This window comes from Rhamphochromis longiceps, linkage group LG13, assembly GCF_057381845.1.
Source record: "Rhamphochromis longiceps isolate RC_006_pf linkage group LG13, R_longiceps_female_GT1.1, whole genome shotgun sequence".
Taxonomy (NCBI): domain Eukaryota; kingdom Metazoa; phylum Chordata; class Actinopteri; order Cichliformes; family Cichlidae; genus Rhamphochromis; species Rhamphochromis longiceps.
This window is the reverse complement of record NC_140569.1, coordinates 13,899,415-13,919,160: the sequence shown is the minus strand read 5'-3', so window position 1 is coordinate 13,919,160 and position 19,746 is coordinate 13,899,415. Positions and strand designations below refer to the sequence as shown.

The 19,746-nt window shown below is 37.8% G+C and overlaps 1 protein-coding gene across 1 annotated transcript; it reads left to right on the top strand.

The window, feature by feature from the left end:
• The first annotated feature begins 1,426 nt into the window (after positions 1-1,426).
• Positions 1,427-18,941, top strand: LOC146655487 (carbohydrate sulfotransferase 15-like). Its single transcript, XM_085428097.1, has 8 exons — positions 1,427-1,661; positions 11,803-12,425; positions 13,067-13,406; positions 15,100-15,243; positions 15,970-16,123; positions 16,340-16,496; positions 17,904-18,051; positions 18,162-18,941. The coding sequence occupies exons 2-8, from the start codon at positions 11,961-11,963 to the stop codon at positions 18,350-18,352; spliced, it is 1,599 nt and encodes a 532-aa protein (XP_085284223.1). The 5' UTR covers positions 1,427-1,661; positions 11,803-11,960; the 3' UTR covers positions 18,353-18,941.
• The last annotated feature ends 805 nt before the right edge of the window (positions 18,942-19,746 follow it).

Here is a 19,746-nt window from a genome sequence, read left to right as displayed (position 1 = left end):
CCTGTACTCTGTAAACAAAATGATGAATACCACCATCACACATTTGTGTGCACTTGGAGTTCACTTCAGCTTCAGCAGCTTGTGTTTTTGTCATTAGGCCCACTGACTCCTACTCATACAGAATGAGTCATGACAGCTAATGAAGGGAAAAAAATCCCATTTATTTAAAAGAACATCATTTAAAGATTAGCAGCGGTGACCTTTCATGCGCACGACAGTTTTTCTGGTGATAAATGTCCCAGATATAAATATATCCTAGATATTTCACAACCCTGAAAAACCCCTGATTGCATAACTCTGTTCACAGCAACTATGAGAACAGCTTCTAAAAAGTTAGCAAAAACATTCAACAAAAGCTTGTGAATGTTGGACTTTTGAAGCTCACCTCCACTTTGTGTTCTGCATCACCATCTTTTCATCTTTGTTTCAAAGGGGTAAGCGCCCAGTAGAGATTAAATAGTAATACGCTTTATATCAAGGCTGGAGTGCTACTATGTATTCAAAGAGTCTGGCCTGTTCATGAAAGTAAAATCCCAGGGACGCAGCCAATCTAGATTAAATGGAGCATTTAGAGTAAATGCTGTATATGTTATGGAAATTTCATGTTATTGAACTCTGAGGAGTTTCTTGAGGACACTTGAGCAGTGTGAAATATTCACACTGAAATATATAATTTAGTAAAAATTAACTGGTGCCAAACACTATAGATTTTTTCCCCCTCTTTATTTATAAAGTTTAGTTTTTTTTAAACCTTTAGTTAACCAGGAAAAAAACAACACTTGAGATGAAAAATCTCTTTTACAAGAGCGTCCCGGCCAAGAAGGACAGCAGTACGATCATAAGCTGCACAAATTAATAGCAGATACACGTCAGAATCCGTACACGGGTTAAATACAGGTAAAGAGTAAAAAAAACAAACAAACACACAAAACAACCAAAATTATAAACGTGATTATCAATAAAGAATGAATACCTTAGTAATATCTTGTCAAATGCCAGAAACAAAGGTATTCACGCAAAAGATTTGCAGCCTGAATTAAAAGGTCGTTTAAAATGACCGTGAATGTATTAAGTGAGAGCAGTTCCTTAAGTCTTATTTGATTAAACTCTAGCTTTTATAATTAAACCATTAGACAGATAGATAAAATCGCTGCATCCATAGTGGTCACCCTTTTAACTCACAGCTGAACTATCTTCTACTTTAAAAAAAAAAATCCCCTTCTCCCCAATCGACCAGCAGGAAAACGCCAATCTATTTTAGCTGATATCCTATCGGTCATATCACTCAGCAGCACAACAGCACTTCGAAGAAGTTGAAACGCAGATAAGACTGAATCTGCTGCTGGTGTTGGAGGTGGTGTTTCCTGCTACTTGCGTGCACCTCCCCTTTCTCTTCCACCCCTTCTTCTGTGATACGCGCAGGAGAGCTCAGTTGGATGGAGACTCCAGACTTCCGCGGTTCTTCGACGAAACCGAGCCGGCGTTTGTTATAAATGAAGACATCGTTCATACCTAGGTTCATCTGCTGTGCTGTTCTCCACCCCGCCTGACGCTTAATACAAATACCCATCAAGTCGCTTTGATTACCTTAAGTGGCGGTCTCAGTGGCTCTTAAGCGGCTGCACAAGAGACTCTTGGAATAAAACCGACTCAACTCCAGCGTGAGTATCTTTATTCAGCGGGATAATCACAATAACAGGAAAAGTGACGGGAAAAGGATTTGGTCATATTGTTGCTATGATTTAAGAAAGTTCCCAAGCTGATTTATAGATTTTTAAAAAGTTTATTTTTCTTATACTGAAGCATAATTGCGTACTTTATCTAATTAATCCTTTTGATATATATGCAAGTAAACGATAGACAATATGGTCCGAAAACTTGACAGCTTCTAATAGACACCTCCTCTGTGCAGTACCCCCCATAGTCTACTGTGCTGAAGTGTAACCTTAACCTCCTAAGACCGGAATTCTTCCTTGGCATGCATTTTTAATTTCTCTGTGATATTTGGGCATATTGGGACCTGATGAATGTAAAAACAAAGAACTACCTGATATTTGTTTTACCTAATTTTTGTTTCTAAGAAAAATGAGAGCCACATATGAGATATTCATTTAAAATTTCGACAGAACAGTTGCAGTATAATGTCCTCGTAAGTGGATATCAGGCCCTTGGAGAGCAAGATTGAGTATTTTGGTCTAAATAACCCAAAATGTGATGTCCAAATATGTGGACGCCAGGTCCTAGGAGGTTAAAAAAGATATATGCCATAAGAGCATATGCTTTCTTTAACCCCCCTCCCCCGAAATTGCTGGAATTTTGCCTTTGCAATGTTTAAAACTTACTAACCCCTTATCTCCATCACTGAACAGCTGCAGAACATCACAGTGTCATGTCTCTGGGGGTAAAAGACTTTTAGCCCAGTTTGTGATTCACCGACTGAATCACAAACTGGGCTGTGTGATAGGGTTAACATAAACTGTGTACATGCTCTTAATGTCCTTGTCTTGTAATTATTATTCAGTTTATTGTTACAAAGCAAAACCAGAAGGTTCTACGTCAACATCGGACTATCTGAGAGTTCCCCTGGCAAATTCCTTTCATTATAAGTCTTTATCTCATGTATCCAGCAAATGATGCAAAGTTAATTGTACAATGTGTTTTTGTTTGGAGAGCTCATGTTGTGTGAGATGTTTGTGCACTCCCTGTAGCTGTTTGACATTATGTCTTTTCTCTCAGTTACAGTCTATGCATGGGGTGCATAGCAGAGGCCCTGACAGGCAGGTGACCTTTGGACAAACCTGCCTCTCTGGGCTCTCTGTGCAGTGTCGGAATACCCAAAGTTGTATTTTTTTTTTGTTAATTGGAAGGACAAAGAGTTGAATCTGAAAGTGAGTGAAGGGGAATGTAGATTTAGTGTTTTTTTTTTGTAAAAGGTAGCACATCTCTACACCTCATTACACTGCACACACCCAAACTAAACCACATTATGGCTGCTGCACCTATCTCTGCACTCTGTATGGTCTGCTAGGAAGGAAGGTTTTAGGTTGCCCCCCTGAAGTTGTGGAACAAATTTCTAGAGCTGCTAGGATGTCAATGCCATGCTTCTTTTGGCCAGCGGTAGAAGGCTTAGGTCATGCTAGAAGTATGAGAGGGGAGAGGAAAAGCGAGCGAGCGAGCTGTACCATATCAGATTGTTTAGACTGGACTCTAGGGGTCCACTTCAAATGGAAGAAAATGATTCTGTAACAGAACATTGGGAATGTGGGAGGACTGCGTGATACTAAAGTGTTTTGGCATCTTGGTATCTCAGAGCTTCTATTTCAAGAGTTGGCTGTTTTAACCTGTCATGACAACAAGCCTCAGTAATCCAAGATTGACTTTATTATTTCAAGCATGAAAGCTGGTTTTGAACGGATGCTTTAGTGTAGTCAAACCTTTATCTGCACCTGTCACTCTCTTGGCGTTGAGTAAATTTCCAGATGGATGATGTTTTTCACTCTAATATTTTCTTTTCCATTTGTTGGTCTTTCTAGTTTGATTATCTGTTATGCGAACATCATACTTTATACAGATGTGGCAAACAGATTTACACTTGGGTGGAGTTGATTTTTTCCCTCTGTGTTTGAGTTGTTTTTTTAAAAGGGTTTTTTTTTTTTTTTTGACAATTGAAGCACAATTTTAAAGCGGGTAAAATTCATCAATTTGAGTTTTACACACTGAATGAATTCTAGTGCGTTTAAGGAACACAGTAGCCAGAGTATATACTGTAATTGTTGAAATAACGTTTGTTTTAAAGTAAATTGAGACACATTAACTAATATTTCCAACATTTCCTTCTTAGTTTTATGTTAAAGTTGCATGCTTTATGATTTACCCATTAACAGCTTGGAAACAAAATGGAAATTTAATTATCCACATACTGTCTGTAGCCCTGAGTCAAGTCTGAGTCACTAGGCAAGACAAATATTTTCTGTAACATATGACAACATTATAATGTGATATTAGGCAGTGTTCCAAGTGAAGCAGACAAATAAGTGATTAGTTATTCTAAATATATAATTATTATTACTGACATTATAAACATGAATTAAAGTCAAAAGAGACAGATTTACGGGTTAATGATGAGTTCAAACTTTAAAGATATTAAGTCAAGCAAGTATGTGGACAGCTGTTGGCTAAAAATCTTTCATAGAAATCAGGTTAGGTCAGTCAAGCTGCTGCATGTCTTGTATCCACACCATTTGTGTGCAAATGGGATTTGCATGGATGTTTTCATAACCAGTCAAAAATAGTTCAGTTGATAAAAGAACTTATCAAACATTGCTGACAAGTTCTTTCTTTAACTGTTTTCATTGTTAGTGTAGTGGGCAGCTGAAGGTGAAGTCGCTCAAGAAGAGACATGCCAGGTTCAAGGAGAAGACAATAACCAAACAGAGAAATGAACAGAATTTCTGTCTCTTCTCTCCACTGATAGAGCAAGCTGTGCAACAGCAGTAATATTCAATGGGAAGAATACTTCAACACAGATTTAACTGTCTGGTTATACTGTGGTTATTCTTACTTGTAAGTTATTGCACAAGTTTACTATGGAGAAACTACTGGAAAAAAGTGGGTGTGGCAGTAAGATGATCTGATGTATATATGATAAAAACCAAGGTTAGGCCTAATCAGTCAATCAAATGTCAGCAAATAAATGCATTTAGGGATGCAGATATGTCAAGTCAACCTGCTGAAGCTTGAAATCAAGCATCACAATGGGAAAGAAAAGCGATTTAAGTGATTTTGAACGTTTTGTCACCGATGCCCACTCTTATTGTGTGTGGTGGGTCTTCCCACCTCTGGAGTTTCCATGTGTGCATATGGAAGGGTGGGGATGTGTAACTCAGAACAGAGGCATATGGCACAATATAAATTACAGCAGGTGGAAATAACAATCTTCTTTCCGCTGCAGTGATTCTGAGTGAATTACAGCAATTAACTCGCGGTTAATGTTATGGAAGATTTAAAAGAAACAGCGCAGATTATCACTTTAAAACAGGAAATGCACATGAGAGTTTCCTGCGTTAAGGTTCCCTGTTTTATTGGTCCAACTATGGCCTTTGTCATAATTACTGCAACAACTTTGCCACTCGAGCAAACACAGTGGCACAAAAGGCACTGTTTTTTAAAAAAATGAGAGAACAGTCACTGGGATGATGGATCGAGCACAGTGGCAGAGTGTGAATACTCAGTGGGTCCCTCAACACACCACAATCTTGAGCCTTTTGCTTTTTAGTTCTCTTATACCCTCACTTGTTCTTTTTTGATCTATTGTACTTCCTGCAGGCTTTCTTTGCAAAGGCAAAGGGAGGATTTCACATGTGATCACTGCTGCTTCTTACAGCGTCACAGCTCACCCATGCTGACCCCAGGTCCTCAGATGTTTCCCTTCCATTTATTAAACAGTAGTGATGCAGATGTTCTCTATTTTCTATTGATATGACATTGGTTTTAAAGTCTTACTGAAGCAAATCATATGTTGATACTATAAATTCATATGCATGCAGATGTACATAGTGGCATGTATCCACTGACCCTCTTGAGATCTGGACTCCAGATGTCAAGAATGTCTATATAAGCATATTCTTGTTTTCTAGTTACGGTTTCTTTTTGACCGTACTAGTGGGTGTGGCTTATGAGTCAGATTCCTGTAGAGACAAAATGTTGTTGTTGTTGTTGTTGTTTTTTTTAGTGGGAAGTAAAAAGGAAAGGGAGGCTTAGTCCAGCTCTATGAAGTAGATTAAGCCTGTTTCCTGAGATATTTGCGCTCTCGGGGTGCTTTTTCCTGCTGATTTTATTTGTAATCTCACTGCGAGGGCCTCTGAAAGGAGAAAAAAAATAGATACATGAGTACCTCCCAGAAAATAAGTATTTGTTGTTTTCTTTCCTTTAAATTGCTTTAACTTTTTGATTTCTTTTTCACCCACATTGAGAAAGTTTTATTATTACCTCCGTTTGGAATCCAATCTGTCTTTGTTTGACTTCCCCATCAACAGGGAGACTTTCTTATTTCCTTTTGTGGCATCAGGTTTTCCTTGTGCCTCCCTTTTCCTAGCGCTGGCATTCTGCTAAATCCCACTCACAGAATGCCCTGGATCACATCAGGATGTGTTTACACAGTTATAAACATTAAGACGTGATTAAAACATGTTTCAGGAGAAGCGATAATGTACGTGTATACTGAGTACTTACTCTTGGAAGTCCCCTCTCTGAATAATGTTCTGGTTACAGTGCATTCACTCAAAGGTGTTTTCAGAAGTCACGTTTCATAGACTCGTCATGTGAAATGCTATACAGAGCTGTGCCACAGTTGCATAGCATAAAGCATTTTGTTCACTGGATGAACTCTGCGGAGATGCTTGTAATCACTGTGTCTAATTCCTATCGTTTTATCATGAACACTAGAGATAAAGAGAAAAACAGAAATTAAGAGTGTAAGGCATTGAGGAAGGTTCTAATGAGCGTGCCTTTGTGTAAGCATAAAAGCAGGAAGTATGCATACTGCAAACGTGTATGTGTGCAGGGCTCATGCTCCCATGTATAAATTTAACATCTCAAGCAAGATTTTCAGTTAGCAAATCAAACAGATGCATGACGAACCACCAAATATCATAAATGCAATCAAGCTTGAGTGCACCACCTTTGACACCGCCTATGACTTTTTTTTTTTTTCGATCCAAAGAACAGAGGGAACACAAATAACATATGTGGAGTAGGCCTGTTGTTTGACAGTAGACATTGTTCATATTTATCAGTGGAGTAGGTTAAATTCCAGATCTGACACACATCTGTTAAATCTGTGCCGCTGGGGCTGATTAAAAATAATGAGCTCTCGTTGTTTGTCCGTTTTACAGCCACAAGCTCTTGATAGGCTAAGCCACCACTGAACATATTGCCATTAAGAATCAGAGGACATTTTATTTTCACTGTAACACTTGTGAGTAGACTCCAGACAGACGGAAAAGGAAGAAACCATATTGACTACATGGACTGGGATGATTTACTATAGCCCCACCATAAGGTGGATTTTTTTTTTCATTTTAATTGAAATGGGTAACATAAGATTTAGTTTCACAAAACTGTGCTAACTTTGATTGTATAAGCAGAAATGTCGTGTGTGATTTGCAAGAAAAATATGTTTAACTGCAACATGTTTGACCTAATCTTTGGCATTAAAGGAAAAAAAATAAAAGAAATAAAAAAAATAAAAAAAATTAAATGCTTTTCACATGATCAGGCTCAAGAAATCCCAGAAGATTTTATGGAAGTTTCCACATTAGCTCAAGGACAATATTGACCCGAAGATGGGGTCAGAGGAATAACAGGTGTTAAAAATGGAAGAAGTTTTCTCTGTGAGTATTTGGTTATGTGTGCGTGTGTTTTAACGGTGGCACTTCCTTTCCTTAAGTCATTTCAACATGACTCCTTGTGTTTGCCATTGGCCAATAGGAACTCACTAAAAACATTACCATTAATCTTTCAGGGTCAAGGAATGTGCACTGTAAGAAAACTCACATGTACGTGTTGCAATATGTTTATTTGGTCCAAAATGTGCGATGGACTGAACATCTGCATCTCATGAAAGATGATCCTGGATCAGCCCTCTTTTCTACCAGTTAGCATGGCCAAGTATTCTAAGGAGCCACTCTTGATGATTGACTCCTTCCTGAGCAAAGAACCCTAGGATGTCCGAGCAGAAATGCAGGATCAAGTTCCTCTTCCCACGGCTGATATGTTGTAACATGTATTTTATGTTCTGCTTTTAATGGTAAAATTTTTAAGTACAGGTGCATCCTGGCAGTCTCATGTATGCACTCTAGCTTAAAACAGAGGTTATATAGTTTACAACTGCATGCAAATTCTATTTGGATTCATGAATCCAGATAGATTTATTGGCCAGAGGGTTCCATCTATATTTAGTTTATATGAGAAACAGGTTTTATGAAGTCAACCTGTTGGACATAATTTTAGCTGTATAGCTCACGTGGTAGAGGATTCTACTCTTAATCTCCGGGTTCAGGGTCTTTTCCCCATGTCGGAAAATCTTAAACAGTTCTGAACATTTAAGCCTAGTCACAGACCAAAAGAAAAATCAAATGAAGATCGCCACTGAAAAAGGTTTTTAGTCTAAGACAAGGCTTAATCCACGTCTGGGAAACTAAGCCTTAGTATTTAAGAGATGTTAAAAACCCGTTGCTTTAAGCCACGTTCACACTACACAGTATAGGCACTAAAAAGCCAGACCGAAAACGAGTGTTCGTCATTAAAATTTATAGTTTTATCCTCAGTCATGAATTATGAAATACTTCGACTAGCGTGACAGAAACTTCTTCCCTTCTCTCACAAAAATTGAAAAGCAGACTGAAAGCAGCATAAAACAGCATCTGAATTGTCATCACTATCTGATCTGTGTCTGACTTTTGCTAAATTGTCTTTCAGTTTAAAAGTTCTAAACAATAGTTGTGTGTTTGATAAAAACTCTTTCTGGTTTATTTGTATATCCGCTGTGTGTTGTCCAAAGGAGAATGGGCAGCATATGACTGCACGAGCCATAAGCTTAGCTACTCCTACTTAAACTTCCTCTTGTGTTTACTTTGTGACTTTTGCCTGAGTGGGTGAGCTAAGGTGCTACGGTGCCAGAGTCATGGGTTGAATCTGTGTTAATGAAAGGCCCTTATGGTTTCCAATTTAATGTGTAGATTCAAACCGTTTGTCTTTAGATTTCATTTAAGTTGTATGATGGAGCTTCCCTTGTGTTTGCAAGCCAGAGTCTTTTTAATAACCCTCTCGAAATTAAAATGATGAGACTCTTAATTCTAGAGGCTAGAAGTTCAACCATGTCAGTGAGTGGTGAAGAGATTTCATCCAACTTTCTGTTCATCAACATCAGGGAGTTGCTTAAAGCCACATAGGCACAAAAGGACCTGAAAAATGTAGACCCACAGAAAGAAAATAAAATCTGTTGCAGTAATCATTCTGACTTTGATATTCTTGCACAGCCATCTTAACATTTTGTATGCTTAGGACAGCAAATGCTTCTAACTCAATGATAAATGCAGGTTTTTATTTTGGTTTCTCAGGATTTTTATGGTAGGGTTTCACCTCAGTCAATCCCATGTGGTGTTTATTGCTTCCCGTCGTTGATTGATTTTGAGACCAAAGAATCTAAAACCCGTCTTTCCTGCACGTTCTCATGCTGTTTTTCTCATCTCTGCTGCTTCCGTCCTCCACTCTGTGCTTTACCCTTGACTTTCACTGTCCTCTTTATGCTCTGTCACATTTCCAAATCCCTCTCTTCTCCCACAATTTGAAATTTGCCCAACCAGACATAAATCTTTAATGGTGATAAATAGATAAATAGATGCAGAGAACAGAAAAGATCACAATTACCTGGGTTTGTAGAAATAAAACATGAAGAAACAGAAATAGGGGAATGGAATAATTTATTAATATGATTATGGATCATTAAAAAGAATGAAAAAGCTTGTATATATGTGAATATATGGCATATAGGAAATAAAGATTAGTATCACACACAGCCATGTTTACTCAGAACATGAACTGTTAATTATGATGGATATTATACCTTCTTTATCCACCGATATTTCACTAAATTATCCCTCACAACTCTAGTTGGATCAAAAATAAGTTCAGTCTCTGCAGCTGCCCACGCAGGCTTACAAATATCGACATGCATTCCTGATAAGTCTGCAAGGGATCAGGTTGGTCCCATTATGAAATCTGCAAGTCTGTGGGAATTGTTTAGGATTTTTGAAGCTCCATGTGCACATATTTATCAAACATGCTGCAGACCTTACGTGAGTACTACACAATTTATATCAGTGTTGCAGAGTGACAAGTGAAAGGCTATAAACATTAAACAGATGTGCATCTATTGCGGTAACACTGAATCGCAGTATGATTTTCAGAAAATTCCTTGATGTTAAGCTACAGAAAGAGTAAATTCTAGGTTTTACGTAATGTAACTTGATATGATCATTCGTTAGACTCTCTGGTTTTGAAAGGAGTGCAGCCATGTTTATAATCCAGGCTTCAATTAAAAATTGTTTGAGGTAATCCCAAAGGCTTGAAGTATAAAATCATCCTAGTGAAATGAATAAATTGACTCGCATTTGGGGTATGCCGGTACACACACAGTCCACTTTGTTAGAACTGCTCAACTGCTTGTTACGCATTCTTATCAGCTAATCAGATGTCAACAACTCAGTGTATTTAGCACACTGGATGCCACTTAGAAAACTGAGGCTATAATTCACCCAGACTCACCAAAACTGGACAGTAAAAGTCTGAAAAAATGTTGCTTGGTCTGATGAGTTTTGATTTCCTCTGTGACATTTGGATGAAAGTCAAAATTTGGTCAACATATTAAGTGTTCAGGCTTCTGGTGGTGGTGGTGTTTTAATTGTGGGGAGCATATTTTCTTGGCAAACTATGGGGATTATTGTACCAACTGCACATTTTTAAACACCACAGCCTACCCTGAGTATTGTTCATGACCATGTACATCGATTTATGACCACAATGTACCCATCTCATCTATGCCATGTTGCTCGCCTCAAAACAGAGCAGATTTTTTCTGTCTGTTTTCAGACAGCAGTACCTTGTGAACACCTTATAACCCTCGTCTTCTCTTCTTTCCAAAACTGCTTGAATTTTTTCTCTAGCACAAACTGTAATGGAGTTATAGTCATTTAGTGCTTTTAAAATAGGCCCGCCAGCGGGCCCACGGGAAATAAAGGGTTAATCTGACGTCAGTAACAGACGAAATAGGTTACAGGAGAAACCTGCTCTCAAGATAATATGACAGACTTCCAGTAACTTGTTAGTGCACAATAAGTAAACGGTCATGAGCAGGTGGGACTTTCTCTTTCACTTGAAGTCATCTAATTACTGGAACTGCTTGTTTGGTTGAAGCACTGAAGCACTGACGCATAATCACGTTTCACTATAACGGATTTTGTGAACGGGTTGAGATAGCATCGCTAGCGTGGTTGCATTTTAACAGACCCTTTTCCATAGTAAGGAAAAAAGAAGTTGTATCCATTAGAACTGGTGCAGGATTTCATTCCTTGCTCTACTGGGATTTTTAAGTCAACAACAAAAGAAAAATAACTGTAACTGGCTGAGGACATGTCAGAGTAAAAAGTCTTTTAATAATGTTTTACACTTTAGTGCTGGGATTTTTTTTCAGTACGACATTCTTGAAATAATCTACTAATTTACTTTCTTATTATTCATGTGGTGGGAAAAGAAAACAGTGTGTGCACTGTTTGGCCACCTGTATCAATACCTAATGTGGTTTCCCTGTAAAAATAAGTTAATCTTGAAAATAACATTCATAGGTTAAAGAAATAAAGCTCAGAGTGGGCTTTTAGCTCGAAGAGAGTAATCGTGTGTTTTTAGTTTTGAATTACAGAGCTACCATTATTCTGACCTTGAAAATTTTCTAGAAGAGCTTGCCTTTGCATGTGCTTTATACCCCAAATCATCAAGCCGGAGATCTCCATATAGCAGACCACACACATGCAGCAGCTAACCTCAAACATTTTAGAGGTGACTCCTATTATAGAATGGAGAATAGGATGAATTTCACATACTGGTGTGTGAGAGTGACAATGACCCGTAGTGCTAAAAATGTTCACTTAGTTTGGGTGACACTCTATAACTTCAAAGGAAAGCACACTGCTGCACTTTGATTGAAAAGACATGTGTTGTGTTTTAACAACTGTTTCTGCTTTACAGGAGGCCACATTGAAGACTCAGACACATGTAGGAAAAAAGAAGACAAGCGATGACCTGCAGCTTAATTTCACTAAATTCTTATGGGTGAAACAAAGCTTTTTTTAGAGAGTAATTTCCTTGCTTCTATTTCTACATGCCTGCTGTGATTCTCGGTCACTATGTCACTATCAGACTGCAAAAATGGGAGCAACACTCCAAGGCTCCACAACCACCTTCACAGCTTGCACATTGCTGAAAACTATGCAAAACGGCCCGTCCGGACGTTTTTGGACTTCAGGGACACAAATGTGGCTGAAAATCTGGACATCAAACATGTTCCTATGCTGTTTTTCAAGAACCTACAGCGCATCTCGAAAATCAAAGTGGTTAGCTTCCTCCTGGGCTTGACGTTGACATTTTTCATTATGGCTTCTTACGTCCTAATGTGGGATAAGAAAGGACCTTTGTTCACTCCATCACCATATCAGCTCAGACCTGCAGCCATCCCGACCAGCACAACAGCAACAAGAGCTTCTTCTAAAAAGAACCCAGTAAACGTGAAAGTGCTTGTAAAGCTCATCAAACAGGAGTACACACCCAGGAAAGTGCCTGATGAGAAGGATGTCATTGCCACAGACTCTCATGTAAGTTTGCTGCAGAATTTTACAACAAGAGCTTTCACTGTAAATGCTCCAGACTATTGTCACAAATAGAGACAACATAGAAGTGATAACTGAATTTATTTTTTAAGTGTTTTTTTATTTGTTGGCAAAAATGAATTATAGGTGTCAGTTAATTTACAAGCACCTTACAGTCAACCCTGCAGTAAATACCTATTTGGTGAAGCTCATAATGACAGGTGTTTGCTAAGAATGGTTTCACAAAGCATTGCTAAGGGCCTATGGACTACTTTTACTACGTGCTTTTGCAGATGTCCTGTGTTTAGCGTGTCATCATACATTTCCACATTACAGTGCGTAATTTTGCACTATTTATGCAGAGAGCATCATCAGTTGTTGCTGTTGAGATGTACAGTTATTACTACCATTACAAGTGAGTCATTAGGAGCAACAGTTAGTGGGAAGTTTGTGTCAAACATTTGGAAACACAACTGAATTTTTCCACGCGGCCATATATTCTTTACTGGCTATTAACAACTTGTAAACACTGGTGTGCAAAATATATGACATAACTGACAGATGCAGATACCGAACTATACAGAGGACAGGATTTTACAAAAACAGCATCATACAAAAATGACAGATGAGTATCTCTTCCTCTCCAGCTTTTTTCAGTGATTCCTCACCGTTTCTTGCCTGGTATCAAGAGCCCTTGCTGGTACGAGGAGTTCTCCAGTAAACCTGGCAATGACCTGTACAGGAAGAACCTCTTCACACTGCGCTCAAAGTCCTTCAAGACTGTGTGTGACCGCCTGAGGGCCAATTTCCACAAGCATTTATACCACAAAGATGGGAAGGACTTTCGTCTGCGGTGCCTGCCATACTTCTACATTATTGGTCAACCAAAGTGTGGCACGACTGACTTGTTTCACAGAATGCTACTTCATCCAGAAGTCAAATTCAACATAATGAAAGAGCCACACTGGTGGACCAGGAAACGGTTTGGTAAGTCATCAGGAAATGGATGTCATTTTGGACTTGTTTTTGTAAATCTCACAAGTTTAAGTAATACTTTAATCGATCATTATGACAGATACTTTAATGTAGATAAAGCACGAGCAGATGGTACTAAATCAACTGGTTTAAAGTGACTAAGAAGTGAAGCCTCAGTGAGAGTTTATGTGAAAAACTGACCTGGAAATAAAATGTCCACAAAGTGTCAGATTATTCCCATGGGAGGGTAGATGCCATTTATCCCGTCTGCTGCACACGCTACCCAGGCAGAAACATTTCTTCATCCAAAACTAGAATATTTCCTCTGGCTATAACTAGTCTGACACATACAACCTCACATTCTGTGCTGCATTTGAGGGCAACTCATTCAGGGGCATTTACCATTTTTCACTTCTTCTGTTCCTTATGTATCACCCAAAAATGAGTGTGCAGAGTTTTCATAGTGGTTGTGCAGATCCTTGTGTGTGTCATCTTAAAATTCCAAACTTTAGCGAGCAAAACAAGTTTAGTTTGTGCAACAACTAAACATGAGTTCATCACTTACCTGCAACATGACAAACAAGATGACACATTCATCACTGACCTTCACTGGAAGCTCAGAAAAAAATGTCAGGCTCGAAAAAGAGTTTACAAACCATAAAAAATGTTGCTGTAGCTAATGTTACATAAAAATAATAATATTCAGTAGTTTGTTTTAGTTACATCATTTTCCCCAGTAGCACTAACAGCTATATTAATGGATGGAAGAAGTGATGTCTGCTTCGGTGAGGCTGTAGTGTGCTCTGCATGGAAGAATTTTATTTAGGGAAGTCCTTTCCCCTGAACAGAGAGCACGGTGTACTGTTTACTGAATGTACAGCATGGAAAGTTACACAACTCTTAACTGCAGAAAGTAACTTCCTGAAGCTATGAGGTCACTGCGAGGTTAGAAAGGTAACCAGTGGAGACCACAGGAAGTCATGGTCACGACACATGTTCCAGCAACCGCATCCACTGTCCACATTTTACACAACCGTCCGTGATTAAACAAACAAATAGTGACTTTGCAAGTATGAAGAGCAGCTTTAAGGAAAATGAAAAATGGGTGATCTGTTTGCTGTGTTCACTTTACCATTTATGCTTCCTACGCTGTCTGTTTTCACCTGATTGAACTTGTGCTCATTCCCATTCTTCCAGCATTAAAAAAGTACACATTTTTTAGAGTGTTTGTATAATCTTCATCACTAAAAGTACTTTTTGAGTCTACAAATAAAAATCTTGTTAGTCTTACTGAATTAGTTGCAGTATGCAGTGATTTTGTTGTCAGTGTTTGGCTGCTTTTTCAATGAGACATGCAATTGAAGGGGAGAGTATCAATTTGATTTTTCCTTCTTCTATACAGTTAAATACATAATAAATAAAATGGAGCTTTTAAATGTTTTTAGGAAAATAATCTTGTAGTGTGTATCTGTATAAAGTCACCATTATTTGCTGATTGTATGTCATGTAAATGTAGCTAGTGTGCAAAATGGAGTCAAATTATTGCTTATTCATAAACAGAAGAAAAACAGTACTGTTTCAGAGTCCGGAGTTTGTTTGTCCTGCCAGGGTTAAAGTGTACACACTTCATTCTCTTAATTTGATTACAAAGCAGTCTAAAAAGAAATACATCATAAGTGATGTTTTGGTGTAAATGGGGTTGCAGGTTATATCCGTTTCAAAGATGGCTTCCAGGAAAGTTTTCGTGTGGAAGATTACCTGGATCTGTTTGACTTGGCAGCCCACAGCATCCAAGAAGGAATCACTGGAAATTCATCTGGACACCACCGTGCACTCCAGCTCATAACAGGTGAACACATGTGAAAGTGTTTGTGTGTGCAAGTGGTTATGATCTATTGTTAGTGTCACTGTGCATCAAATGGAAGAATGTCTTGGCTTTTTATTTCTCATTTTGTATCTTCTGAGGGGCTTTCAGCAGCCAAACAACTGTATCCTGACCATAATTCAATTGAGTTTTTTTCTCTCTCTTCTTTTTCTTTAGCGTCAGGCCATGATCATTTTCAGCAAATGGCTCTCGTCTCAGAAGCACTACAGTGCTCAAGAGAAGAGCTGGAAGGACACAATGTCGGCATTATTCATGATATATATATTTTTTGTGATGTAGAACAGATAGCTCAGTGTATTTATAAGTGTACACAGAAAGCCAAATGACTTGGGGTTCTGTCACGAGAACATTTCTTGCAGGTCATTCTGTTGCACGTTGAGATTCAAAATGGAACTGGTTTCAAACCTGGTAGTGAGAGACAGCAGGACTACCAGCATCTGTTTTAGTCACATGCATTTCCACATTTTTACATGTAAAAAGACAAAACTGTACCCTTGCAAAGCAGCTCAAGCATATGCATTTACTGTATCAGGCTGCTGTTCCCAGTTAACTAGTGAACGCAAAATCTTTTTCACAGCTTTGCTTAATAGGAATCTTCTCTATGCTATAGTTTACCCAAAGGACTGCACAACTGTATTAAATCAACTGTTGTTACCCAGAATGATACTGAGACTGTCACTGTCTTGTCAGGTGAAGCCAGTGCATCCACTATGTGGGACAACCAAGCCTGGAGCTATCTTCATGCAGACAAGGAGACAGAGCCCCCCTTCCTGGCCCAGGACTTTATCCATGCAGTCCAACCCGATGCCAAAATTATCATAATGCTCAGAGATCCAGTAGAGAGGTAGAAAGAATTTCTTACCCACATCCATCTGTGTAGACACAGACTTGAATTTCTGTAGATAAACAATTTCTAACACTTCTGATTGCTTCTATGGGACTCCCTTATGTTTTTTCATTGTTGCAGAACATATTTGTTTTCAATCAAAATTTCCACTGCACAAATTGTGCAAAAATGTGCTTTCCTGCTTCCAGTTGATTTATTTCACTTTGTTGCCAGGCTCTATTCTGACTACTTGTATTTTAAGACGGCCAACAAGTCTGCAGAGGACTTTCATCAGAAGGTCATAGAGTCTGTGCAGTTGTTTCAGTCCTGTGTCTCTGAATGGTCACTGCGTTCCTGCGCCTACAACACCAGCCTCTTCAACGACATGCCAGTGAGCTAAAATGATTTTCTCATTTTTAAGAATATTAGGAGCCTTTTATAAGCATTTTCAATGATGAAACATTTGTACTTTGAGAATCCACCTGACACTGTAAATGGATGTTGCTTTGCTGAAGTGAAGCAAACAACTATCATGCAGCACTCTCTTGGGAATAAGCTGAGTTATGAGCTCTGGCAGTTGGTCATTTTTTATGATAACATACAGATGACAACACTGTTATCTTGAAAGATTTAATACAGTAAAAGCCAGTTCATCCTGAAAACACTGTGAGCCAAAGAATGTGTCTCTGATCTAACAGCAAGTTCAGAAAAACAAACTTAATCCTTTATTTACATGACTCTTCTCTTACGAAAGAGAAGATGACTAGGGTTTGTGGCACTCGATTTGACCAGTATCACAGCTACAATAGGTGATGTTGTATAGTGGCGCCCTCTGGAGGACTCAAAGTGTCTGTGCATTTAGATTAAATAATATACTGTCTTGCTTCGTGTTATTATTTAGGTTCAAGAAGAAAATTATACTAAATAATCACTATAACCGAATCCATGCATGTGGGTCACATTAGTTTACTTGCTGTTAATATCTAATTTATCCAGAAAAGGTCTTGTTGGCTTTTTCCATAGTTCATCTGTGTTTGACAACAGTTGTTATGGTTTTGAGAAATATTGAGACTTTTGATGCACTTTGCCAGATCTGTATAAAATCAAACACATTTCCATGCAACATTTCTGTGAAAGAAGGAGACATTCTTAAGAGCTCTCCGAAACAGTAGTTAATGATTAATCATCTGTTTATTAATGTAAAATACACTACTTACACATTCTAAGAGATCTATATGTCAAAATTTGGTATAAACATAGAAATCATACCGTAAAAGTATCAAACCGTATGTAATAGACTAAAATGAGCACTTTAAAGTGGTCAAGAATTTAAGATCAGTGCTTGATATACTACTACTATGTCAATAATGTAGTATATTAGTAAATCCCATGACAAAGGACAAAACCAAAAATCAGTATTTACGCTGTGTGCATTTCTTCACTTAAGCATCATAATTTTAACTGATGATTTAAACAGTTAGAAATAAAATACTTTTATCATATAAAAAGCTCAACTGTTTTTTAAATAATGTATTTGGTGTTTTGTTTTTTTTTTTGTCTTTTTTTAGATATCTACAGGAGGACCCAAATTTTGACTTAAAACTTTCAATTAATTAGTTGATAATAAGGAAAAAAAATAAAATAAAAGCAAGAGCAGCTGTGCCCCTTTAATTTCAATGACTTTAGATCAACAGGTCATATTCAGATTTTATTTTTGGCCTTTGTAACAGCAGCTGGCTCACCACAGCAGATTTGTCATGTTGATTTGTTGTTGTTGTTTCTCACCTTTGTCCCACAGGTGAGATTAAATCTGGGGATGTACATCGTCTTCTTACTGGACTGGCTGAGTGTTTTCAGTAAGGAACAAATCCTTGTTCTTCGACTGGAGGACTATGCAGCAAACCTTAAAGAGACAATCCAAAAAGTTTTTGATTTTCTGAGTGTAGGTAAGTGTCCAAAAAGCTACAAAAACATCAGTCAGAGTGACTTTGTCTTTGTAAGTGAAATAAAATCCATTTTCACGGGTTGATTATGCATTGTTTTACTTTTCTTGTAGGTCCTCTGTCACAGCAGGTGGAGGCAGCACTGACCAAACAGCCTATGTCTAACACTCGGCGGGAGGAAGACCGGAGTCTTGGTCCTATGCTTCCGGCTACCAGGAACATCCTCAGGAATTTTCACCAGCCTTTCAACCATAAACTGGCCAGTCTGCTGGACAACAAGGCCTTTCTCTGGAATAACTCCTGAAGGAGCACAAGCACTGATAAAATTCTTGTTTGAGATATTTATTTGCTTTTGGAATATTGTGAGCCTTCGATATAAGATAACAATAAAAATAATTGAATTTGTTTTTTGATTTTTTAAATTGTGGCTTTGATGCACTGTTACAATAATAACCAATACATTAATCTACACTGAATTTAGCTTTCTCTTCGTTTAGGCCTTAAAATGCTTTTATTGAATATCATAGGATCATGGTACTATTTTATACAGTATAAAGAAACATTACCTGTCCTAGTATTGAGTTTTCTCTTTCAAATATTGTTTGCAAAGATTAATGGAAAATAATTTACCCCTGTAACAATACAATTTATGAATAATCCTCAAATGAAATGGATGTTTATAATTATAAAGACTATTGTGTACTTTGATAGCACTGGTCTGTGCTGGTCAGAAGGTCCAGCAGGTCTGGAGAAAGTCAGGCTTGATATTTCATTACTTGAAAGTGAATCTCTTAAACCGTAAGCCCTGATAAAAATGCAAATTCAAATTAGAATTACAAATATAACACTTTGAATTAACTTCAGATATTTCTGCTTCATTTTTCATGAAATAAAAAGGGAAGAGGCCTCACCTGGCTATTAAACTGTTGCCAGTCATTTGTCCAATTACTTTTGAGCCTCTGAAAATGGGGGACAGTTTATAAGACTAAACAATCTTGATTATTTCATTTAAATCCATTGTGGTGGTATACAGAGACAAAACTACAATAATTTGTCTTCGTCCAACAATTTATGGACCTAACTGTAGAACTAAACATTATCAGTATAAAATAGATGCCAGCTATGTGGGATAATTTATTAAAGCAACAAAACAGTGCTGCAAATAACTACACATCCTGTCATTCCATGTGGCCACAAAATCTCACCAAACGCTTACCTACAAACATGACTCTTGGGTTTGAAAAATTTTTGTCGGTGTAAATATATACACATAGATTCAGACAGAGTCAAACCAACTTTGGGGGAAATAAAAGGGCAAATGTGGATGGTAAGTAATTAAATATATGATACGTGAGAGATGGAGTGACGTCTGAGTGAGACAAATAATACATCATGCTGAAGTTAAGGCATTAATCACAAGAGGGCACTAAAACACACTATAATTCAACACTTTAACACCATGCAACTAGACACTGAGACATCTCAAAGTATTATAGGTATTATACTACAATGTCACATTGATAACAATTTCATAATGTAATATGTTATTAATATTCCAATTTATTAATATTAGGTGTGTGGACACTTTTCAAGCAAGAAAACATTGAAATTCCAAGACACTTATTCAAGTACAAAAAGATGTTCTCGTGAAATTAGGAATTTTTAAATAACCAGCACTTTAGTTTAGCAGAAGAGTCT